Below are 25,699 nucleotides of genomic sequence, written 5' to 3' on the forward strand. Positions count from 1 at the left end.
TCTTAACCGTACTTGTGCTCCCGGCACGTACCGTGGGCACCCATGATGCCGATGTCAGGAAGTGAAGAAAGAGCCCCTTGTTCTTTATTTGGTTTTTTTTGAGAGTTCTGTTTTATTCAGTGGAAATTTTTAGGACTTCAAGCCCAGGAGGCAGCATCTCAAGTAACCCTGAGCGAACTGCTCTGAGGAGATGGGGGAGTCAGGATATATAGGAGTTTTGCAACAAAGGGCAGGTAGTCTGCACATCAAAAGATTACTGTTAATTAAAGGAAACCAGATATCTCAAGTTAAGGAATTTAGTGCTTTTCCATGTATGGGAAGATGCAAGAGTCTGGAGCCCCTTGTTCTTGAGCAGAAGAGGCTTCTGCTCCAAAGGGCTCTGGCGAGGCCGTTGGGCTGCAGGCCTCTCCAGGGCTGACCGGGAGGACCACCGCCAGCAGAGCCATCTTGGAGCTTTCCCACCTCCCCGCCTGTGGCATGCAGTACAAGTTTTCTTGGTGCAAGAGGCAGAAAACGCAGATAAAAGTAATCAGCACCCAGAGATGACTGGTTGCTACCCTGGGGCGTGATCTTGGCCCGTGTTTTCTGTGTGATGTGTCACCAGCAAACCCTGGACCCGCACACTCACACATACAGATGGGGTTGTGCTGTTTACCACTGAAACTGGAAACACCCTCTCCTGTAGCTCTGTCTGTTCATTCTGGACAGCAGGGTAGGTAGAGTCATGACATATATACTGTTTAATTAACGCCTTGCTACTGATTGGACATTTTACTTTTTTATTAAACAATGCTTCACACATTCATTGAAGCTAAACCATGTGCACATCTTTACAAACTTTTTCCCACTCACAGATGATTCTGATATTGTCAGAGAGCTTCGAGAATCTTCCTGCCAACCGACCACAGAAAACCAACAACGCCAACTGACACTGATTATGCCAATAAGGTGATACGATTTTAGAAAATACTTTAAGTTGGGATGCTACTTATAACACTGATAATTCCATGCTATTAGGACAATTTCTGGAGCTGATTAACCAACATGGAGCTCCCCTGGGCCTTTGCTTACAGGGTTCTCCTAGTCATCCCAGAGGACAAGGCAGGCTGAGGGTGTGGAGGTGACCAGGGTGGAAGCCAGGTGCGCATGAAACCAAGTTCCCCCACAACCCAGCTCCTCTGCCAAGTTTATTTTATTTATTTTTAAGGAGTGTTTATTTATTTATTTATTTAGGGCTGCGTTGGGTCTTCGTTGCCACGTGCAGGCTTTCTCTAGTTGCGGTGAGCAGGGGCTACTCTTTGTTGTGTTGCGTGGGCTTCTCATTGCGGTGGCTTCTCTTGCTGTGGAGCACAGGCTCTAGGCGTGCAGGCTTCAGTAGTCGTGGCTCACGGGCTCTAGAGCACAGCCTCAGCAGTTGTGGTGCACGGGCTTAGCTGCTCCACGGCATGTGGGATCTTCCCGGACCAGGGATTGAACCCGTGTCCCCTGCATTGGCAGGCGGATTCTTAACTACTGCACCACCAGGGAAGTCCCCTCTGCCGAGTTTATGATGAACCTCTCTGTCCAAAATGTTATTCCCTTTTCTTGTCCAACACCTGTTCCCTCAAGACTGACACGTATCAAAGAAAAGGGGGAACTGAAAACGAGCACGACCCTGTGGGGCCCTCCCAGGCACAAAAGCCTTTCCGTGTCCCTGCTTCTTGTTTGTAGGAAAATGGCTTCAGCCTCCTAGACCTTCCCTGAGTTCCAAAGGGCAGATTCAATTATTGATACTAATTAGGGAGTGAGGGAATGCAGAAAGCAGCAACAGTGCAGCATGGGGCAGGGGCCCGGCTCCTCCTCATGGAAGGAACATAACAGTCTGACATATACCTCTGAGTGCTTCTGCAAGGAAGGACTAAAGCCCCCACCCAGGTGGAGGATGGTGACTGCAGGCTGAGCACAAGCAGTGGACCCCAGACGGGTTAGAACCATAAGACTGATGATTGAGATTCTGGGAACGCCACCCTGTTACCTCCCCACCAACCAATCAGAGGAAGGTCACACACCCTGCAGACTTCCCCCCAAATTTTACCTATAAAAACTCTTACCCAGGACTTCCCTGGTGGCGCAGTGGTTAAGAATTCGCCTGCCAATACAGGGGACACAGGTTTGAGCCCTGGTCTGGGAAGATCCCACATGCCATGGAGCAACTAAGCCCATGTGCCACAACTACTGAGCCTGCGAGCCACAGCTACTGAGCCCATGTGCCTAGAGCCTGTGCTCCACACAAGAGAAGCCACCGCAATGAGAAGCCTGCGCACCACAACAAAGAGTAGCCCCCACTTGCCACAAATAGAGAAAGCCCGCGTGCAGCAACAAAGACCCAACGCAGCCAAAAATAAATAAAAAAACAAAAACAAACAAACAAAACAACTCTTACCTGGGGGAGGGATGGATTGGGAGCTTGGGATTAGCAGATACAAACTACTATATATAAAATACATAAAAAACAAGGTCCTACTGTATAGCACAGGGAACTATATTCAATATCCTGTGATAAACTGTGATTAGTTCTCTGATCTAAACTCCCATGTTTCAGTTTGTTTGGCCTCACTGTGTGTCAGGCACATGAACTTGTGTTTGACAACAGGTGTGGTTGGGGACATTGTTGTACAGCACTCGGTGGCCTCAAACAACCCCTCCTCCTAACAGGGGTCTCCAACTTATAGACAATCAGGTCTACTGAGATCTTCTTAAATGGGACGCCCCCCAGAGTTGGTCTGAAGTTTCCAGGTGGAAGCAGTGTTTTCTGTTTCAAAGCAGGTGAGTATCTCGCTGATCACACAGCAGCCTGGGCCTGCAGAGCCCTGGAGGAAGGAGCGGCTCCAGCCTGGCCCCACTCCTGGTGTGTGACCCTCATGGCCCACCTGCTCCCACGGGAGGTGCAGGTGTGCTCTGTGCTGCAACCAGACCAGCCTTCTTCCCACTAGCAACCGCCAACCGGGGATCTTGTGCTGTGATTCCCCACCAGCTTCCTTCCCTGGTGGCTTCAGCTTCTACGTCCTCTGCTCCGAGGCCCTGGTGTCCCACCTCAGCAGCCGCATCAGAGCTGCGCCTGGGGAATGGCCTCAGCAGACCCCAGCTACTGCCCCACCTCCCTCGCTCCCTCGGCGGTGCTGGCTCTCTGGCCTTGCGGAGAGCCATTCTCTGCCGAGTTCACACCAGGGGCGTGGGGTGAATCCTGATGCCTACCATCTGCCTTGAGCTCCGACGCCAGCCCTGGGGCTCCCCCACCAGCAGCCATGTCTGGTCTTGTCTGCTCCTCAGACCCAGCTGAGAACCTGGCCTCCCACTCCCTGAGGAAACGGTTTCAGCCAGAGGGGCCGCATGTGCTGGAGGCCCAGAGTCAAGTGTAGTCTAAGAAGTCTGAAGTCTTTTTTTTTAAGGCTGCACCATGACGCTTGCAGGACGTAAGTTCCCTAACCAGGGATAGAACCTGTGCCCCCTGCAATGGAAGTGCAGAGCCTTAAGCACTGGACCTCCAGGGAAGTCCTGAAGAAGTTTGAACTCTTAATGAACCACTTTGTTTTTCTTGCATAATAGTTTATATACTAAAGTAAATATATATTAAGTGGTTTATAAAGAAAAACCAAAAAGTTACTCAGTAATTTTAAAAGCTTACTTGATCTTTTTTTTTTTAATTTTTGTTGGAGTATAGTTGATTTACAATGTTGTGTTAGTTTCTGCTATACAGCAAAGTGATTCAGTTATACACATACATGTATCCAATCTTTTTTAGATTCTTTTCCCATATAGGTCTACTTGATCTTTTTTGGAATTTTCTGTTCTGTGCCAGATAATCCCAGTACCCACAGTCTGTCTGGGCAGGTCTAGCTCTTACTAACGGGGCCTCATTTCCTTACACATTTTGTCAGTGTTTTTACGACGAGCTCAGTTTTTCTTGGAATGGTATCTGTCAGAATTCTTTGAAGCCTTGATTGAAGGTAGGTTCTCCTTAAGAGGACTTGTGGGGCTTCCCTGGTGGCACAGTGGTTAAGAATCCACCTGCCAATGGAGGGGACACGGGTTTGAGCCCTGGTCCAGGAAGATCCCACATGCCGCAGAGCAACTAAACCCGTGCGCCACAACTACTGAGCCTGCGCTCTAGAGCCCACGAGCCACAACTACTGAGCCCATGTGCCACAACTACTGAAGCCCGCATGCCTAGAGCCCGTGCTCTGCAACGAGAAGCCACTATAACGAGAAGCCCGCGCACCACAACGAAGACACAATGCAGCCAAAAATAAATATATAAATAAATTTATTTTAAAAAAAGAGGACTTGTGTTGGTCTCTGGCAGAGATTGGAAATTGTTTTAAAATTAAATTCCTTACTTGAGGTTTTTTTAATACATGAATTTGTGCTACAACCATCTGAGGGCTGGCTTGCCAGGCCCAGTTTTGTCCTCTTAATCTAGCACCGTGGTTGCAAAGAGCTCTTTCTGTTCCTTTTCGCCCAGTCTCTCAACAGAGGGCTAGGCAAGGCTGGAACAGCCTTACTCATTCTTGCACTGACCGAGGACACTCCTGTCGGCCTGCTACGTCCTGTAGCGAGTGAGAGCCACAGCTCAGTTCAACAGGGTTGGGCAAAAGTCAATCATGTCCCTCTTCCTTCCCGGAGTTTTTTACCTCAGGCTTCTTTGCTTACTTGCCAGCCCACTGATTCACTTTGTATGTTTCACCCTACATTTTACTGATTCACTTTGTATGTTTCACCCTACATTTTATGTTTTTCTGGTGACATTTGTGGGTGCCTCAGTCGGCTGCATGGACAAACCTAGGCTATTTTCGCCTGCACAGAAAACCACGCCTGTATGAGGCTGTCAGTCACAGGAAGGACCACAAGAATACAAAGGTCCCTGCGTGTCCACGAAGTACTGTGCCCAGGGAGGTGACACAGAGTCAGGACCACCTTTCAGTGCTTTTTGTGCTAATATTTATAAAGGAGGTCGGCCAACAGCAGGACAGAATATCCTGGTCGCCTCAGGCCCCTTAATGCCGGCATCCTGTAATCATTCAGGGTTTACGATTCCATTAAAATATAATTTCACATTCTGTAATTTACTGAACAGCATCTCCAAGTTTAAACACACACACAGCCCTAACACAATACCACAGGCCTTGGAAGCCTTTCTGGACTACAAAATACACCTTTCAGTTAAATCTTGACAGCAGGATTTTGAACGCACCATAATCTGTTTAATCAAGACTTTAAAGTGAAGACAAATACTGGTGAGGCGGTGCGGAAGCACGCTGCCAACCCCCCCCGCCCCGGGTTGCCATGTGGCCGCTTCTGCCCTGCCCGCCACTCCCCACTATGTCTCCAAGGGGTCCTTCCTGCCACAGGGTCCAATGTTTGTTCACCGTGATTTCCAGAATCTAACACGCGTGGGACATACCAGCCCTGACATGTGTTCGCTCCCTTGTTGGGGACTCGCGGGCAAAGAGAAGTCGGGAGGGCGGCTTCCCAGGAGGAGCGGGACTCAGGCTGCAGGACCCAGGCATGTTCAAGTGAGGGGCGGCGGTAGTGGGAAGGGTTGGACTGAAGGCTCAGGAGGGCATGGAAAGACCGGCCCCACCTGTAGAGGCTGGTGGGGGCAAGACAGGTTGTAAGGGAAGGTCTGGTGAGTTTGGGATCTGCTGTCGTGGCCAAGTTTCTGGGGCTTGTCGGAGGTGGGAGAGAAAGAGCAGCTGGCTCTGAGGAGGTCTGACCGCTGACGTTCAGCCCCGGCTGTGGACGTGAGCGGCTTCAGGGGAGCCCACTCTGTAAGAGGCCACCTGTACTCCGGGTGCTCTGAGACACGGGGCCTCCCCGAGGCGTCTCTAATGATCCGATAGGACCGCTGGGGGATGGAGGGGGCAGCACGGAGGTAAGCACAGGGGGCACCGGACTGGGAGGGGGACGGTGGCATAGAGGGTGCCCACCGGGGTAGATTCCTTCTCGCCATCCTGCCATCTGTCACTTCCTGAACCCTCACAGCATTTGAAATACACACTGGCTGTTTTGAGGGCAAAAATGAATTTCTACCGTCTGAGTGGACACTGGGTGCCCAACCCAAGGTCAGCTCAGGAAACTGCTTCCCTTAAGGGGACCTTCCGTAGTGAGCTTCCACTGCAGACCTGAAGCATCGGCCGCCCCCAAAGCACTGCTCAGAGGCTCTGCGGGGACAGTCCCAGGGTGGGGTGGGGGTGGGGGATGGGGCACGGCTGTGAGTACCAGTCTCGGTGACAACACGAGGGCTAGCTTTCTCTAGTTGTGGCGAGCGGAGGCTACTCTTCATTGCAGTGCATGGGCTTCTCACTACGGTGGCTTCCTTGTTGTGGAGCACGGGCTCTAGACGTGCGGGCTTCAGTAGCTGTGGCACACAGGCTCAGTAGTTGTAGCTCGTGGGCTCTAGAGAGCAGGCTCAGTAGTTGTGGCGCATGGGCTTAGTTGCTCGGCAGCATGTGGGATCTTCCCGGACCAGGGCTTAAACTTGTGTCCCCTGCATTGGCAGGTGGATTCTTAACCACTGTGCCACCAGGGAAGTCCCCATGTCTTTAGACCTCGGTTGGGAGAGGTGACTTGGGGAGCACAGCACCTGCTTCTCCAGCCCCCATCGCAGGGGCTCCATGCTGGAGGGGAGCAGTGTGTGCTCATGGCCATGGTGGGGATGGTGCGGAGAGGCCGGGGGGACTCGGATGAGGTGCGGGAAGAGTTCGTTTCAGCTGCAGGGGGCCTGCAGGTGGGCGGAAAGGGAGGTGAGCCCTCAAACTACACGCCTGAGGTCCACGCTCTGAAAGGCTGAAGTTAACACCGCGTCTGATAGAACAAGACAGTCTCTGTCAGAGGCTCGCGTCACTCACTGACCCACTGAACAGCAAGAGAACAGCAAGACCCAGCGCCAGTACCCCTGGGGACGGCCAGTTCCAGCACGTTGGCTGGGTCCCTCCCCGTCTCTGGGCTCCACTGGGATCTTGGAGACTCTTCCAGCCCCACCGCCCTGCTCTCTTGGAAACGCTGCCAGGGCAGGCAGCAGACAGGATCTCATAACCACAAGACAGTTTATCGTGGCAAAGGCCTGAGTTGTTCAAGGCTGTGCTGGGGACGTGAGACTCTTCAAGAATCGGAGAAAGGACAGTGGATGAGAGGCTACCCCTGCTCTCATCAGAAAAGCTTCAAGTTCCTTTCATTGAGTGGAGAGGTGCCGCAGCTAAAAAAGTCTCGGAACTAAAAAAGTCTCGGAAACTCACAAGCAGAGGCGGATCGGAGACACAAAACAAGGGTCAGGGAGGCAAGCGGAGGAAACGGGTGTGAACTTGGGGGACAGTGGGTCCGGCTGGGCAGAGAGAAGGGGGAACCCCAGAGATTCAGGCAAATGGAGGGAGACCAGGCAGGAAGTGGGGCTGACGCAGCGAGAGCAGGGGCTCCTGCTGGTCAACATGGGGGGGCCTGGAATCCCAGCCTAAGGGCACCTTAGGTAAATGGGAGCTTAGGAAAGTTCTCCTCGATGGGTGGGTGGGGCTGAGGACCTAACAAAGGGCTGTTCCTGCCCAGGTGACGAGGGTCTAGTGCACCGCAGGCGTGAGCTTTGCTATAGCTGGGCGGTGGCAACAAGAACAGAATGGGGGCGCGGACGGAGGCCTATTAATGTACGAGGCTTCTGATGAAATAAAATTCATATTTTAAGGCAAGACAAGCAACATTTAAATAAAATTTTTTCTCTGCTCATTTGAGCCTCCTCCCTCCCCTCTGCTGTGCACTGTGCATCTGCATTAAGCATGACCCGGACTCCCCAATGGCAGAAATACCTGCTCAACCACAAAGATCAATTTTTCTCCTTCTGGTGCCAGCCATGTAACTCCTTAGGAGGTAACATTCCTTTCTCAGTTCTGTAAGGGGTCATGATGATCCAACCCTGGCCTTGTAGGTGCAGACGTCTTTGGTGGACTTTATGGACAAGGCCACTGTATCATTTCCCTTAAAGACAGCGATTGGTGCAGAACAGACTGGTCAGACGACCTGGGGAGATACTGGGCTGGAGTTCTCAGCTTAAATACTTACTGATGACCTTATTAATGTCACTAGCTATATTTCTGCCTATTTTACTAGATTATTGTTTCTTTTCTTTTTTTAAATAAATTTTATTTATTTATTTATTTTTGGCTGCGTTGGCTCTTCGTTGCTGCACACAGGCTTTCTCCAGTTGTGGCAAGTGGGGGCTACTCTTCGTTGCAGTGCATGGATTTCTCACTGCAGTGGCTTCTCTTGTTGCAGAGCACGGGCTCTAGGCATGCAGGCTTCAGTAGTTGTGGCACGTGGGCTCAGTAGTTGTGGCTCATGGGCTCTAGAATGCAGGCTCAGTAGTTGTGGCACACGGGCTTAGCTGCTCTGCGGCATGTGGGATCTTCCCGGACCAGGGCTCGAACCTGTGTCCCTTGCATTGTCAGGCGGATTCTTTTTTTTTTTCTTTAATATTTGAATTTTATTTTATTTTTTTATACAGCAGGTTCTTATTAGTTATCTATTTTATACATATTAGTGTATATATGTCCATCCCAATCTCCCAACTCATCACACCATCACCACCCACCCTGCCACTTCCCCCCTTGGTATCCATACGTTTGTTCTCTACATCTATGTCTCTATTTCTGCCCTGCAAACCGGTTCATCTGTACCGTTTTTCTAGGTCCACATATATGCGTTAATATATACGATATTTGTTTTTTTCTGTCAGGCGGATTCTTAACCACTGCACCACCAGGGAAGCCCAAGATTATTGTTTCTTTCATGACCAAATGTGTGACTGAGCCTCTGATAAAAATAATGATGACTAGAAGACCTGAAACAACTGACCAAATATATAGTTCTGTAAGATCAGGAATTTTAATAGTGTAGCTCTAGATGTGGGAAGAAGCAACAACAGGGCAGTAACAGACTAGTAGGACAGGCGGCCCAAAGGCCTTGGGCTACTGTTAGTTAACAGGGTCTAGTCTGGTAACAGCACATTGAAGGGCCTATCAAGGATATCCTCACCTGACCTGGGAACGAGCATTCTTAACACCATGGGACAAATCCATCATGAAATGCCTCCCAAACCTTGGTTGAAATTAAGGCTGAAAGGAAAGGGACTGTAACAGAGAGAATGTTGCCCACCACCCAGTTCTACAAGAATCAAGTCATTAACCACTGCAGTCGCTGACCTACCTGAAAGGAATTCAGGGTGAAGATCGGGATGAGGCACTTTGTGCTCTGGGAAAACTGGCAGAACTGGCCCTCAGACACTTAGATATTTTCAGGAGAAAATTTTTTATGAATTTTTATTGCCTCTTCCCATACTTAGAAAAGCACTAAAACTATTAACTAAGGTAATGTGTTCCTCAAGAATAGCAATAACCTTCTACCAAGCTGGGTGCTTGGTTGCACATATCCCTTCACCAAAATCACATATATACTGGCCTCCCCTCTTTCCTCTTTTTTAATTTTTATTTTATTTATTTTTATTAAAAAATTAAAATTTTTTTTTATATTGGAGTATAGTTGATTTACAATGTTGTGTTAGTTTCAGGTGTACAGCAAAGTGATTCGGCTATACATATATATATATATATATATATTTTTTTTTTTTTTTTGTCAGATTCTTTTCCCATTTAGGTTATTACAGAATATTGAGTTCCCTGTGCTATATAGTAGGCCCTTGTTGGTTATCCATTTTATGTATAGTAGCGTGTATCTGTTAATCCTAAACTCCTAAATTATCCCTCCCCGCTTTCCCCTTTGGTAACCATAAATTTGTTTTCTAAGTCTGTGAGTCTGTTTCTGTTTTGTCCATCCACATCCCCCCTTTCCTCTTTGCAACAGTCCTCAGACCTTTCTGAAAGACTGTCTCTGGGTTATAATCCTCAGGTTGGCTTGACTAAAAGTTTCCATTTCTTTCTTAGATTGACTATTGATTTTTTTTAACAACAGTTCCAATCATTCCATATCCCCACAAATACTTATTTTCCATTTTTAAAAAATTACCACAATCCTAAGAAGTAGTTCATTGTGACTTTGATTTGCAATTTGCTAGTGACTAGTGATGTTGACCATCTTTTCATGTGCTTATTGGCTATTTGTATATCTTCTTTAGATAAATGTCTATTCAAGTCTTTTCGCTCATTTTTTATTTTTATTTTTAAATTTTATTCTATTTTTTTACATCTTTATCGGAGTATAATTGCTTTACAATGGTGTGTTAGTTTCTTCTGTATAACAAAGTGAATCAGCTATACATATACATATATCCCCTTATCTCCTCCCTCTTGCATCTCCCTCCCACCCTCCCTATCCCACCCCTCTAGGTGGACACAAAGTGCCGAGCTGATCTCCCTGTGCTATGAGGCTGTTTCCCACTAGCTATCTATTTTACATTTGGTAGTGTATATATGTCAGTGCTACTCTCTTACTTCATCCCAGCTTACCTTACCCCCTCCCCATGTCCTCAAGTCCATACTCTACATCTGTGTCTTTATTCCTGTCCTGTCCCTAGGTTCATCAGAACCATTTTTTTTTCTTCAGATTCCGTATATATGTGTTAGCATACGGTATTTGTTTTTCTCTTTCTGACTTAGTCTCTAGGTCCATCCACCTCACTACAAATAACTCAATTTCTTTCCTTTTTACGGCTGAGTAATATTCCATTGTATATATATGCCACATCTTCTTTATCAATACATCGATGGACACTTAGGTTGCTTCCATGTCCTGGCTATTGTAAATACAGCTGCAATGAACACTGTGGTACATGACTCTTTTCGAATTATGATTTTCTCAGGGTATATGCCCCGTAGTGGGATTGCTGGGTCATATGGTAGCTCTATTTTTAGTTTTTTAAGGAACCTCCATACTGTTCTCCATAGTGGCTGTATCAATTTACATTCCCACCAACAGTGCAAGAGGGTTCCCTTTCTCCACACCCTCTCCAGCATTTATTGTCTGTAGATTTTTTGATGATGACCATTCTGACCGATGTGACGTGATACCTCATTGTAGTTTTTTTTATTTTTTATTTTTGCGGTCCGCGGGCCTCTCACTGTTGTGGCCTCTCCCATTGCAGAACACAGGCTCCGGACGTGCAGGCTCAGCGGCCATGGCTCACGGGCCCAGCCACTCCACGGCATGTGGGATCTTCCCAGACCGGGGCACGAACCCATGTCCCCTGCATCGGCAGGTGGACTCTCAACCACTGCACCACCAGGGAAGCCCTGTTGGATTCTTTTTTAAAAAAATTTTATTTATTTATCTGATAAGAGTAAATATATTTACTCTTAAATATAAATAAATCTATTTATCTATTTTTTGCTGCATTGGGTCTTTGTTGCTGTGCGCAGGCTTTCTCTAGTTGTGGCGAGCAGGGGCTACTTTGTTGCAGTGCGTGGGCTTCTCATTGCGGTGGCTTCTCTTGTTGCGGAGCATGGGCTCTAGGCACACAGGCTTCAGTAGTTGTGGCACATGGGCTGAGTAGTTGTGGCTCATGGGCTCTAGAGCGCAGGCTCAGTAGTTGTGGTGCACGGGCTTAGTTGCTCCACAGCATGTGGGATCTTCCCGGACCAGGGCTCAAACCTGTGTCCCCTGCATTGGCAGGCAGATTCTTAACCACTGTGCCACCAGAGAAGTCCCTGTGCTGTTGGATTCTGTTTGCTAGTATTTTGTTGAGGATCTTTTGCCCATTTTTTAATTGGGACATCTTTTTGTGGCTGAGTTGTAAGCTCTCTCTGTTTATTCTGGATAATAGACTCTTATTAGATGCATGATTTGCAAATACTTTCTTCCATTCTGTAGGTTGCCTTTTTACTTTCTTGACAATATCCTTTGATGCACAAAACTTTAGTTCTGATAAAGTCCAATTTATCTATTTTTTCTCTTGTTGATCATGTCTTTGGTGTTGCACCTAAGAATCCATGGGCAAACACAAAGTCATGCATATTTTCTTCTGAAGATTTTTATAGTTTTAGCTCTTAAATTTAGGTCTTTGATCCTTTGAGTTAATTTTGTATATGGTGTGAGGTAGGGGCTCCACTCCATTATTTTGCACGTGGATGTCCATTTGTTACAGAGAACAAATGGATGGTCTGAAGTTTACCCCTCATAATAAACCATTCATAATAAGTGCCTTCCTGAGTTCTATGAGCCATTGTAGCAAATTACTGACCCTGAAGAGGGACTGTGGGAGCCCCTGATTGACAGCCTGTAGGTACAGGTGGCCTGGAGCTTGAGACTGGGGTCTGAAGGGGTGGGGAGTCTGGCAGGAGTATGCACCAACCCTGGGTGTTAGCGTCAGAACACAGTTGGATTCTTGGACACCCAGTTGCTGTCCACAAAGAACTGGAGAATTGTCTGATGTAGAAAAACCAACACCTTTGGTGTCAGAAGTGGCGTGAGAGTAAAAGAGGTTTAGCTTGGATTTTTTTAATCGTTGGTTTTAATTCTGTCAGCAAAGCATAAACAAGTGACACTGTGATTTATAGTCTTTTACTTTAAAACATTTTATCAAACATGATGATCTCCCTGTAAATAGGCATAATTCCCAAAGGTATTAACAACTTTATTGAGATATAACTCACACACCATGGAACTCATTTGTTTAAAGCACGCCATTCAAGTTTTTAGTTTCTCACAGTATTGTGCAGCCATGGTTATAATATAATTTTCAACACTTTCATCACTTAAGAGGAACCTCATTGGCTGTCAATCTCCATCCAACCTTCACACTCCACCCCAAGTCTAAGCAAGTACTCACCTATTTTCTGTCTCTATAGATAACTATTCTGAACATCTCATCTAAGTGGAATCTACATCTTTCCCTTTGCTTAATATGTCCAAGGTTAATCATGGTATAGCATACATCAGTACTTCATTTCCTTTTGCCATCAAATTAATATTCCATTGTATGGACATACATTTTATTTATGTATTTAGCAGCTGATGGACATTTGTACTGTTTCCACTTTTTGGCTAGAATAAACAGTGCAGCTATGAACATTCATGTATAAGTTTTTAGTAGTAATTTTTATTTTAATATCTATTTTATCTGATATTAATATGGCCAATCCAGCTCTCTTCGGAGTACAGTTTGCATGGTATATCTTTCCCATCCTTTTACTTTCAATATATTGTGTCCTTGAATTTATTTATTTATTGTTTGTTTGTTTGTTTCTGTTTTTTTGGCCACACCGTGTGGCTTTTGGGAACTTCTCCAACCAGGGATTGAACCTGGGCCACAGCAGTGAAAGCCTGGAATCCTAACCACTAGGCCACCAGGGAACTCCCTATTGTGTCTTTGAATTTAAAGTTTGTCTCCTGTAGACAGCATACAGTTGGATCATGTTGTTTTAAAAAATACTTGCCAATTTCTGCCTTTTTATCAGACTGTTTGATCCATTTAATACAACTATCAATAAGGTAAGATTTACTTCTGCCATTTTGTTATTTGTTTTCTTCATGTCTTACATCTTTTTTGTTTCTTTATTCTTTCATTACTGCCTTCTTTTGTGTTAAATAGGTATTTTCCAACGTGTCATTTCAATTACCTTGTTATTTCTTCTACTATTTTTAGTTATCTCCTTAGTGGTTGCCTTAGTATTACAATTAACCTCATAATTTGATTTGGATTCATACCAATATCATTTCAACAGCACACAAAACCTTTGCTCCTGTATAGCTCTGTGCCTCCTCCCTGTCATACAAATTACATCTTTATATACTTTATATACGTATCAAAACAGATTTATAATTATTGTTCAATGTAGTTGTCTTTTAACACAGACAGGAGGAAAAAGAGTTATAAACAAAAATTACATTTATGGTCTTGTACATTTACCTATCTAGATACTTATATATCAGGACTCTTTATTTCTTCATGTGGGTCAAGTTCTTACTTGTGTCTTCTCATTTCCACCTGAAGGATTCTCTTTAGTATTTCCTACAAAGCAGATCTGTTAGAGACAAGTTCTCTCAGTTTTTGTTTACCTGGGAATGCCTTAATTTCCCCTTCAATATTTGAAGGATAGATTTGCTGGATACAGAATTTCTGCTTGACAGTCTTTTTTTTTTTTTTAACATCTGTATTGGAGTATAATTGCTTTACTATGTTATGTTAGTTTCTGCTGTATAGCAAAGTGAATCAGCTATACGTATACATATATCCCCATATCTCCTGCCTCGTGTCTCCCTCCCACCCTTCTTGGTGGTCACAAAGCACCGAGCCGATCTCCCTGTGCTATGCAGCTGCTTCCCACTAGGCAGTCTTTTTTTCAAAGCACTCTGAATATCTCATCCCACCATGCTTTCTGATGAGAAATCAGTTGTTCATCTTATTGAGACCATTGTACAAGATTGGTTTGCTTCTCTTTTGCTGCTTTCATGATTCTTTGCCTTTTGATGGTTCAACTGTGATATGTCTGGGTGTGGATTTCTTTGAGCCTCCTGGTTATGTACACGAGTGGGTTTTTTAAAAATCAAATTTGGCACGTTTTGGCCATTATTTCTTTAAATATTCTTTCTTCCCCTTTCTCTCTCTTCCGTCTGGGACTCCCATTACGTCTGTTGGCCCACTTGATGGTCCACAGATCTATGAGGCTTTGACTTTTCCTTTTTTTTTTTTTTTTTAATACTTCGTAGTTCTTTATTGCTAATGATCTATGTGGTGAGACGTTGGTCTCATACTTCAGTTTTTTAGATATGGTTTCCATTAGTTATTTAAACATATTTAAAATAGCTGATTTAGTCTTTGTTTGTTTGTTTGGCCACGCCATGTGGCATGTGGGATCTTAGTTCCCCAACCAGGGATTGAATCCATGCCCCCTGTATTGGGAGTGTGGAGTCTTAACCACTGGACCGTCAGGGAAGTCCCCTGATTTAAAGTCTTTTAAAAAGTAACTCTAATGTCTGGGCTTCCTCAGAACAGTTTCTATTGACTGCTTTTTTCCCCCTGAATATGCTTTGCTTCTTTGCATATTTTGTAATTTTTTTTCCTGAAAACTAGACATTTTAAATGCTATGATGTGACAACTCTGGAAATCAGACACTCCCTGCCTTACCTGAGCTTATTGCTGCTGTTTGTTGGTTTAGCAGATTTCTTGAACTAATTTTGTAAAGTCTGTTATTTGTCATATGTGGTCAGTTAAGTCTCTACTCAATTAGCTTAGTGGCCAGTTAATGAGCTGAAAGAGATTCCTTAAATGCCTTGAATCTCAGCCTTTACTGAGAGGCTCTGCGTGTGCTGAAACATGTCTTCAGTGCCCTGGAAGGCAGTTTCCAATTTTGCCTTGGCCTCCAGCCTACGCTTCTTCCTTGTGCATAGCCTTGAGGTCAGCCAGAGGTGAGAGCTCAGGGCCTTGTCAATTCTCTCTTGGACATGTGCACAGCCCTGTGCATGCACAAGGCCTTCTAGATTCCCCAAAATATGCTGAAGCTTTTGAAAGCCCCCCATGAACATCTCATTCCACAACCGCTTTTTAATTTTTTTGCACCCTCTGCCCACCATAAGGGCCAGCAACATCCAAATCCTTTCAGAGGGAAGCCAAGGGTAGATAGTAATTCAAGGTAATAGATGATGCACCACAGAAAATGTCCTGGTATAAAATTACTCCTTTCACGTAAGCCTTGGCAATCAGACCCAAACAATCCCTGACATGGGTGACAGCATCATGTCATTTCATGGGTAGGAGCAATGGGAATGTCCATTATCCCAGATGTGATGTGAGGTTTCCCACAAATACACTGCCACTCCAGCTTCACCCTCAGCCCCGACAACCAGAAATAACTGAGGCTATAGGACCTCTCACTGGAAGGTTCTGTGACTCTAAGTAAATCCCTTAAATTACATCAAAGAACCCCAGGTCACCCAGGAAGAAAAACTTGCCCGTACATCACAGATGAAGGGTTAGACCCCAGGTACGCCAACTCTTCTGAGGCAAACGCCAGGCCACCATCTCACTCTCCTCTCCCCGACAGCAGACGCCCAGCCCAGCACCAAGTCCTAGCCACTTCACCTCTAAAATCTGAAGTCTCGCCTCTCCTGTTCATCTGCAACACCACCACCTCCAGCTGAAGCACACAGAGACTCCCAAGGTAGAGAGGAGTATTCCTTCCACCTCTGTTCACTCCTCACCTCTCTCCTTCACGTCTCTGCCCCACATCATGCTGCGTGGCTTTATTCTGATATCTGCCCGTCAACTAGCCTCTCGGCCTCCAGTCTCACAGTGGCCCATCTCAACATCACCCACTGCGAGATGGAGGATGAGTCACGGGACTCTCACTTTAGAAACTGCAGCAGAATCCCCACTGCCTGCAGGACAGAGCACCCCCATCTCTCCTGCTTTGCCCGCTAGCTGCTTCTTATACTCCCTACAGGTACAGTCATAGTGGAGGACCACAACCTCCCAGAAGGAGCAACACTCTTCCAGTTCCATACCTTTTCACACATTTTCCTCTCAAAGTGAACTTTTACAGCTGGCAAAATGCAGCTTTAAGGCCCCCTCTACTGTGGGCCCTCCCTGACTTAGGGTATCATCTGACACCCCCGCAGCACTCTCTTCAAATGTCTGACTGTCGGTTAAGTACTAGAATCCTGCAGTCCCACCTTCTCTACTGGGCTATGGAAGACCGATCAATGGCCCAGATTGGCTAATAACAATCTAAGACCAAACACCCTACGGTTGTCTAATACCTGAGGACTGGATTAGGAATGAAAAAAGAAACCGTGGCAGACAGTTGCTGTTTTCATTATAAAAGGACATGGGTTAGCAACATTCCACTAAAACTCTTAAAATAGAGACCCCCAAACTTCATCCTATAAACTTATAGGTTCTAAGTAGTTCTACCAAAAATCCTCAACAATTCACTTCTTAAAACTGTGCCAGAAATAATTTATAGATTTAATATTAGTAACCTGATGGGATACAATAGCTGATGAGGCAAAGTTGCATTTAAATACTTATATGATCCGGGACTTCCCTGGTGGCGCAGTGGATAAGACTCCATGCTCCCAATGCAGGAGGCCCGGGTTCCATCCCTGGTCAGAGAACTAGATCCCATGTGCATGCTGCAACTAAGAGTTTGCATTCCACAACTAAGGAGTCCATGAGCTGCAACTAAGGAGCCCTGGAGTTGTAACTAAGGAGCCCGCCTGCTACAACTAAGACCCGGTGTAACCAAATAAGTAAGTATTAAATAAATAAATAAATACCTATATGATCCAAAGTTTGGATTTCTTTGTAACCTCTACTTCTTTCAGTCCGGGGCCTACTTCTCCTGCCTTACACCTACACCAACTTAAATATTAGGCCTTGATGGTCCGTTAGGCCAGGCCCTGAAGGCAGCCAAAGCTCACCTGGGCCGAGATGCCAAGAGGAGCAGTCCCTCTGGGTATTCACCCGTGCAGCAGTGGATGGCCCAGTGCCCCGTGAGACCGGTGTGTCCATCCAACATCTTGGTGGGCTCAGAGTCACCTCATGCTCCGGGGTAGACTGTGGTCTCTGTCACCAGGGCAATGGTGCTCGCAAAGACCCATTTCCGTAAATCCCCCTTTCCGCCATTGTCTGAGACTTCGCTTTACTCTTCGTCTCAATATTAAGGATCTGAAGCGTCTTCCCAGCTAGTTTTTAATGTGAGGGAGATTAGAGAAAGATAAATTAAAAATTAGAAAGACAAATTCTACACTCTTAATTCTGTATCTTTCTATTACTTTAAGATGTACTACTTACAGCTAATCTGATTAAGAGGAAAAAGAAAATGTCTCGAGTAGTAATTAACCACGTTAACTTCTAAATATTGACAAGAGCCTCCTAGGCATTACCTCCTTCTCAGAAGAGTGTAAAAGCGTGTCAGTATTTATACTCACGTTAGAAAATATGTTGAAGGACTTCCCTGGTGGCGCAGTGGTTAAGAATCTGCCTGCCAATCCAGGGGACACAGGTTCGATCCCTGGTCCAGGAAGATCCCACATGCCACGGTGCAACTAAGCCGGTGCACCACAACTACTGAGCCTGTGCTCTAGAGCCTGCGAGCCACAACTACTGAGCCCACGTGCCACAACTACTGAAGCCCGTGCACCTAGAACCTGTGCTCCACAATGAGAGAAGCCACTGCAATGAGAAGCCTGTGCGCTGCAACTAGAGAAAGCCCGCGCACAGCAACGAAGACGCAACACAGACTAACGTAAATAAATAAATTAAAAAAAATCACTTCTGTGGTGTGATGCCCAGGGTGTGGCAGTCATTTAAAAAAAGAAAAAAAGAATAAAGGAATTTTATGGCCTTTAAATTCCACCTGCATAAAGTAGTCAGACACAGAAACAAAGGCTGGACTGCAAGTGCAACTCCAGGATAGGGCTGCCTTCCGGGGTCAAACAGCCCAGGCTCAGGGGAAACATCCTCCAGCTGGAAACCTGGTCAAGCTGTCCTCAGACTGGCTAAAAATAACTTGTTTTACATGCAGTACAAACTATCTAGCATCACAACAAAAAACAAAACAAGGACCAAACACCCCTTTGGGAATCAACCTCAGGACTGAGGTCCTGGCAGTGAAGGGGTCCCGCCACGAGGGGGCGCCATCCACTGCCCTGCGCGCCCACCTGAGCCAGGCCACCTGCTTGGCTGGCAGCAGCCTGCACCCCACGTGCCTCTAAAAATGAAGGGAAAGAGGTAACATTTGTGAAGAGAAGCACACGCAAATGCTCAGAGGACAGTGTTTCCTAATAACAGCAGGAATATCACACTTGGGCCGTGATACAAAATCACAAACTGTAGGGGCACGAAGACCCCGGTCACACATTCATGTTTTGTGTTTACAACTCTTTAAAAATATAAAAACCACCCTTAGCTTGGGGTCTAAGTCTGCTGATCCCGCAGGCAGAGTATTAATATTCCATGAAAACAGCAGCAGTGAGGGATTCTACCCGACTTCAGGCTCTTTGGGTGAAGGGTGAAAATGCATCTCTGAAAATATCCACCAGGAATCCATCAGTGGACGGTCTGAAGGGCCCAGGGTGAGCGAGTCTGCTCGGACGGCTCCAGAAGGAACTCTCAACCAGGTGGGAGCGGGCTGCAAAGCAGAGCTTTTAAACAAGAGCCCGATGGACTTCCCCGGCCGTCTAGTGGTTAGGGCTCCGTGCTTCCACAGCAGGGGACGTGGGCTCGATCCCTAGTCGGGGAACTAAGATCCCGCATGCAGCGTGGCGTTGCCGAAAACAAGAAAGAACCCTGTTCCCCCACGAGCCCTCAGCCAACATGGGCGCCCGTGATCCTCCAGGCTCAGACCCCCACCCCCACGAGTTCACACCAGCCCCCATGGAACAGCCCGGGCTTGTGAAACAGTAACAGTGTAATTCAGTTACCTGTGTAATGCTATCTTGTATTTAAAAAAATACTTTTTTAAAGACAACTTTGCTCACTTTGGTGTTGCCTCCATTTGCCAGCAACATGTACTACAGGGTCCAGGATCCTCCTGTGGCCACAGGGTTGCAGTAAGAACAGGAGAAAAGCCTTAAAATGACATCACATTGGTCCTACCGCCTCACGCTTCCTTGTGCAAAAGAAAACAGCAAAAAAAAAAAAAAAAAGAAAAAGAAAACAGTGCCGCACGTGGTTCCAGCTGCAGCAGCTCATGTGAACACGGAGAGAAGAGGGGCAGCCGGGCAGCTGGAGGCGGGCCACGCTGCCCTCCCGGAATGGGAGCTACTCACAGAGCCCCCGGGGACCGAGATGCAGTGAGATGGGAAGGCCACTTCAGGGCGTGATCCAAGCACAGATGACAACCAAGTCACTGTGCCTCCCCTGAGACACAAAGAGCCCCCGCCTGGCAAAAATGAGTGGCTGCTATCTCTTCACCCATCCCAGCTTCACGCTCTCCAGTCTGCCCCCACCGCACCCCACCACCGCCGTAGGAGGGTTCCTGAGATGCCCAATCAGAGAATCACTCCCCTCTCTGACAGCGTCCAAGCTACAGCAAACTCTGGCTTCCTTAGACCGTCCCCCAGACCACCCAACGGAAGCCCAGATCCCATCAAAGCTTCTTCTTAACACCCTCCTACCCAGGCCCACCCTCCATGGTGCTCCTGGTGGTCTCTGGCTGGAGGGACGGACAACATGCAGATGCCGTGTTCTCTCTGCCCCCATGCCCACACCCCAGGAGAGCCACATGTTAAAGGGCCCAGGAGACCAACAGGCTGGGCATCGCGAGACCCGTGGAGCACACCAAGCAGCAAACAGCACACTAGACAGGGTCTCTCGACAATACTGTAAAAACAGAAAACGCAGAGGAGCCAAAAGTATCATTAAGAGTTCAGGAAGTTTAATAACTTCAATTAAACTTAAAGCAGTTTACAATGCTTACACTACATGTTCAAAAAAATAGTGACAAGAAATAGAGCTGATAACAGACAAAAGATCATTTCAAATAAAAGTTATTCAGCTATTTCTTTTTGAACAGAAAGGTCTTCACTTCCAGATGTCCCTCTACCTACTGAAATGACCAAGTAGACCCTCTTTCTGTAAAAAAAATAGAAGCAACGCAAAGCTAATATTTGGCCTTCACAGATTTTAGGTCCAGAAAGTGCTTTCACTTTTCAAAGTAAGGATAAAGGTTTCACGTAAAACACTAGCAAGCCCAGTATATACATAATCCTTTCAGTTCCTGAATCCTGGCAGTAAGGAAAGATTCTATGTCCTCAGAGTAACTAGATTTCAAGCACCTGAGACCCCAAGTCCAGGGAAGTGAAATTCTACTAATGCCCAACGGCCCCGTCATTGGCACATTTCCCAAGTGAAGCAGGATCTGGATGCACACTCCAAGCTGCCTGGACAACCTCCCTCCCCCCCATCACCCAACCTTCCCCTCTGAGGTCAAGAGTGCCTGCAGGGCGAGGCATGGCACTCCCTCCCTCACATGCATCTGGACATAGCAGTGAGGGCACCAAAGCTCAGGGCCTCTTACTGAACAGGACGCGCAAGACACAGCTTCTGCTAAAACTTCTTGAGTTTAATGCTACTGATGACACTTTGCTGTGAGTGTCTGACGCTTGTTCAATATAAAAGGTAACAAAGCAGGTGAGGTAAATGCCTTTCTGAACATCCGTCAGGAGTACCTTCCAGAGGCTGGATGCACGGTGGCTCTGTCTGCAGACTGGCCATGCAGCAGGTGCCGTGGGTCACTCATGCCAGTGTTCACCACCTGTGCCGGCTCGTCCTGGGCACACGGAATCCTGCCAGGTCCCATGGTCAGTATGCTGAAGCCAGCATCAGCTGGATTAAGTCCCAGGCTTTGGAGCTAAACAGAAAAGAAGCATTTGATTAAAGTAAGTTTTTCCTCTCTGAAACAGATCAGATCTAGACCAGATAAGGGATCACTGCAAGTGACTACTGGCGGCCAATGCGAACATGCATCTCTATGCCTTTAACAGGTACAGCCAGCACAGCAGCAACAGGCTTCCAGGAGCCCGCAACCCTGAGGGGCTGAACACACGGGAACCCACAGGAGTAAGGATGACAGCAGTAGGGGGGAGCCCGGTCATGACCATGGCGAGCCGGCGGGAAGGAGGCCTTGGGGACGGGCCCAGAAACTGGCTTCCCCAAAGGAAGCAATAACAAAGACCCGCCCAAGAGCTTTTGCTTAAAGCATTCCCCTGCATGTCACAATGTCTAAATCTACTTCCTTGGGGCTTCCCTGGTGGTGCAGTGGTTAAGAATCCGCCTGCCAATGCAGGTGACACGGGTTCAAGTCCGAGTCTGGGACGATCCCACATGCGTCGGAGCAACTAAGCCTGTGCGCCACAACTACTGAGCCTGCGCTCTAGAGCCCGTGAGCCACAACTACTGAAGCCCACGCGCCTAGAGCCTGTGTTCCGCAACAAGAGAAGCCACCACAATGAGAAGCCCGTGCACCGCAAGGAAGAGTATCCGCCGCTCAACGCAACTAGAGAAAGCCCGCACGCAGCAACAAAGACCCAACGCAGCCAAAAATAATAAAATAAATTTAAAAATACATATGTTAAAAAAAAATTAGTGATTTGAGTCCAGTTCCTCACGTAAGAGCTTATACACACATTCATGGCAGTGGGAGAAGTCCAGTACCTCACAAACATAAGATGGTGTCTTAACATCTGGGAACCATGGACGCAAAAATTAGCCAGAGACCATTAGAACCAGAACAAATGAAGACGGTGGTTCTAGCCGGGTGGGATCCTGCAGTCTCTGGAGACAGGCAGGGACAGCTTTAACTCCAACGACTCGAGAACCCTGAGTGCTGGGGCCCGGGATGCTAAACACAGCACAACCCCACACAGAGTACCAGATACCCCTGAGTTTTACTCCACGTGCAAAAAGAGTCCCGAGATGCGGTTTTCCATTAGTCAGTAGAAATAACCAAGGACTCTGATTCCCAGAATAATCAGTCTGGTAGGTAACCAAGCTACACATTTAAACAGCCCGTATCAGAGTTAATAAAAGTAGACAAGGGACCTCCCCAGCAGTCCAGTGGTTGGGACTCTGCCTTCCAATGCAGGGGGCACAGGTTCGATCTCTGGTCGGGGAACTTAAATCCCACGTGCTGTGTGGTGCAGCCAAAAATTAAAAAAAAAAAAAAAAAAAAAAAAAGGCACTCTCCCAATCCTTTCGGTTCTCTAGACCTGTGATGAAACGAACCCAAATTCGAATCTGACGCTGAGGAAAACATAAAAGCAACTGCGCATCTGAATGTCCTGTGGCTGCTCTATTGAAGGGACCGCAGCCTGGCCGGCAGGGCCGCAGCTGTGCTCACACAAGTCGCTGGTGACAACACTAGCTTCTCGTGTCAAAGAGCCAGACGCCCCACGGGGTCAACGCCTGGGCTGTCACCTCTGGGCCTTGTTCCTCCTGCGTCTGTCTCCTCCCCAGGCTCACTCACTGCCGATCCCAGGGCCCAGAACATGGATGTTATATAATTAATTGGTAGAGAGGTTACTTGTTCTAGGCAGTCAAGAAAATATGCAGTTTAAGAAAATATATTTCAAACTTATTAGCAAGCCTTTTCCTATGTTAGAGGAAGCTCTGTAAATGAGGGCCTATGAAAAAATGGTGATACTAAGGTCTTTTCTGGAACTTACCTAAATTTTAGGACTAGGTTAGTTCAGGATAGTTTAAAAGCTACATTTTTAGTGCATTACAGACTTCTCTCAAATTACACCACAGCAAGTTTTCTCTATTTTAAAACCAATGCATAAGACCCTATATTTATCCCTGTTAAATGTCATCTACTTGGATCCCAGGCTGTCAAGATCTGCTTGGATTCTAATTTTGCCCCTGAACTTCGCCATCCCAGCTCCGTGGCGCCATTCCTCAGCCAGCCCAGGGGGATGGTCACCTCCCCTGCACAGAGGGTCCAGCGGGCCTCCAGCAAGAGAGATGGCAGAAGAAAATGAACAGGCTAAAAGCAGAGAAGGAGGTGAAGCAGCAAGGGAAAGAAAAATCAGGACGAGCAGGGAGGCGAGGACACATTTCCAGGACGGGGTGACAGGGAGCCAACAACTACCATCCCAGGGGATGTTAGTAAGCAATTCTGTCAAATACATGCTGGGATCTGTATGTGATTTTTTTCCCCCTTGGCCACACCGTGCAGTATGTGGGATCTTAGTTCCCCAACCAGGGATCGAACCCATGCTCCTGGAATTGGAAGTGCAGTCTTGACCACTGGACCGCCAGGGAAGTCCCAGTACAATATGTGATTTCAAAAGAAATCTTCAAACCGTGTTAAGTTACAAAAGCAAAGGCCAGGAGAATATTTTTACTATAATTCTTTTAATCAATTTTTTGAAAATATAATGCTTTCCTTAACAGTTTCTTATGGGGAGAGAGACCCCCCTGGTTCCACAGTTTCCATTCATACTTTTTATTTGGGGCAATTCTTCCATGCACACATATTACTTTAAAGTCTGTTCCAAATACTTCTGCCCCAGCTACAGGACGCCGAGGAGCCTGGGGAAGCTTGGCTAAGATCACGTGGGACATGACACCTCCATTGACCCAACAAAACTCAAAGAGCACTGGGAAGCATGTGCGGTTTGGGAATCTTGAACATTTAAAATTGTTTTTCCAAAGATGCCCGACTCTAATCCATCCGATACTCGGTCACTCACCTGCCACACACTCACTTTGTAAACAAGAAAGTCAGACGCAAATGATCAGCCCAGCGTCTACCTCCAGTATAAGGACAATCAGTCCGCCAACAGGTAAAATTTAACAGCTTACACAAGACCTTACAAAAAGCTTCATATAAACGTAGAACAACAATTCTAGGACACAGTAAGCCCACTGTTGTGCGTCTTAGAATCTGAAAAGTGGCAGAAATAGAAACACAGATGGAGAGAACAAACGTATGGACACCAAGGGGGGAAAGTGCGGGGTGGGGTGGTGGTGGTGGGACGAATTGGGAGACTGGGATTGACATATATACACTGGTATGTATAAAATAGATAACTAATAAGAACCTGCTGTATAATAAATAAATAAAGAAAAGAAAAAGAAAAAGAATCTGAAAAGCGAGGCAGCAACATAAACCAAGCATGTTCTGGGCGGACATGTCCTCCCCAGAGCCCTGCCAGCACGCCTGGATGCTCAACGTCTTCAGTTCAAGCTCAGACCCCACGTGAAAAAGGCTTCAAACATCAACCTCTCTAACTATGAATAATGACTAACCTCTAGAAGACTGGTTCTCAGCTTCGTCTGGAGGCAACACCACAGCGCAGAGACTCGGATTTCCACCCGAGATGGTCCCGCCGGGTGCTGTGAAGTCCCAGCCGCGCCAAGAGGCGCTAATCAAGACCAGAGACTGCCAGGCTCCTGAAACTTACACGGGTTCCCTTGGCCAAGTCCACATCTGTTAAGAGCATCACCTCTGAGCTCCAAGATCAGACCCTGAGGGACCAGTCTGTATGCCTCTGTGGGGGAGCTGTGCCACGTTTCAAAACTCACACACCAGCAGCTGCTTCCTGACGCAGCCGGGAGAGAATTCCTGGAGCTCTGAACAGAAATTTTCTGCCACCGAACGGTCCAGCCAGTCCTCTTGTGAATCAAGGCATACCCAGTTCTTAGCCCTTCAGATAAACGTAGGGGTCTGGGGTCGGCGGTGCCCTCTGGGACCCTCAGGCAGCTGGGACGTTTTTTGCCGTTCTCGGATATCACAAACAGCAACCGCCTTCAAACTCAGGTATATGATTTTGTTTTAAGTTCAGATAGTACTTATGAGAAATGTTTCTGCAGCACCAGTCCGCCCCTCCAAACTAGGGTGACAGGATAAATAAAGCAAAATAACTCGCCACTGTCTGAAGCCCAAGTGGAGGGAACACCTTATTAGGACGCAAGAGATGTAACACGTGTGGCCTCTGCCCACTGCGCTCTGGAGAAGCTGACCATAGAGTAACGGTTCCTGCACATGTATTTGTTTCCCCACCGACCGTTATAAAAATATTGTTTTTCCTCTGGGGAAAATCATGTGGAACAAACTAAATTTAAAAACAGAAAAAAAAAATTGTTACAATTAGATCACCTGTAAAGTATCTAGAATTATTTTTCTATAGGTGGCACAGAAACCAAGATCTAGAGGAAAAACAGTTTAAACGAATAGAACTGCTATTTTACAGTCACAAGTCTACATCCTCCACTTC

General features: G+C 46.8%; 1 protein-coding gene across 2 annotated transcripts in view; it reads right to left on the reverse strand.

The window, feature by feature from the left end:
- CLTCL1 (clathrin heavy chain like 1) overlaps nt 1–25,699 on the reverse strand; it is a 32,271-nt gene that overhangs the window by 4,308 nt on the left and 2,264 nt on the right. The window contains exons 2-3 of one of the 2 annotated variants that reach the window (XR_016387571.1): nt 21,149–21,330; nt 20,334–20,552 (exon numbers count right to left, since the gene is read on the reverse strand). Coding sequence is in view for 1 of the 2 variants with exons in the window: in XM_089894840.1 (XP_089750966.1) it covers nt 21,149–21,330 (182 nt within the window). In the remaining variant the exon portion in view is untranslated. Of the gene's footprint in view, nt 1–20,333; nt 20,553–21,148; nt 21,331–25,699 lie in introns of those variants that run through there. The other variant, XM_089894840.1, reaches the window with a different exon arrangement.

Source organism: Delphinapterus leucas, chromosome 14 (assembly GCF_059928025.1).
Source record: "Delphinapterus leucas isolate spDelLeu-1000000601 "Yukka" chromosome 14, BTC_Dleu_Yukka2, whole genome shotgun sequence".
NCBI classification, from domain to species: Eukaryota; Metazoa; Chordata; class Mammalia; order Artiodactyla; family Monodontidae; genus Delphinapterus; species Delphinapterus leucas.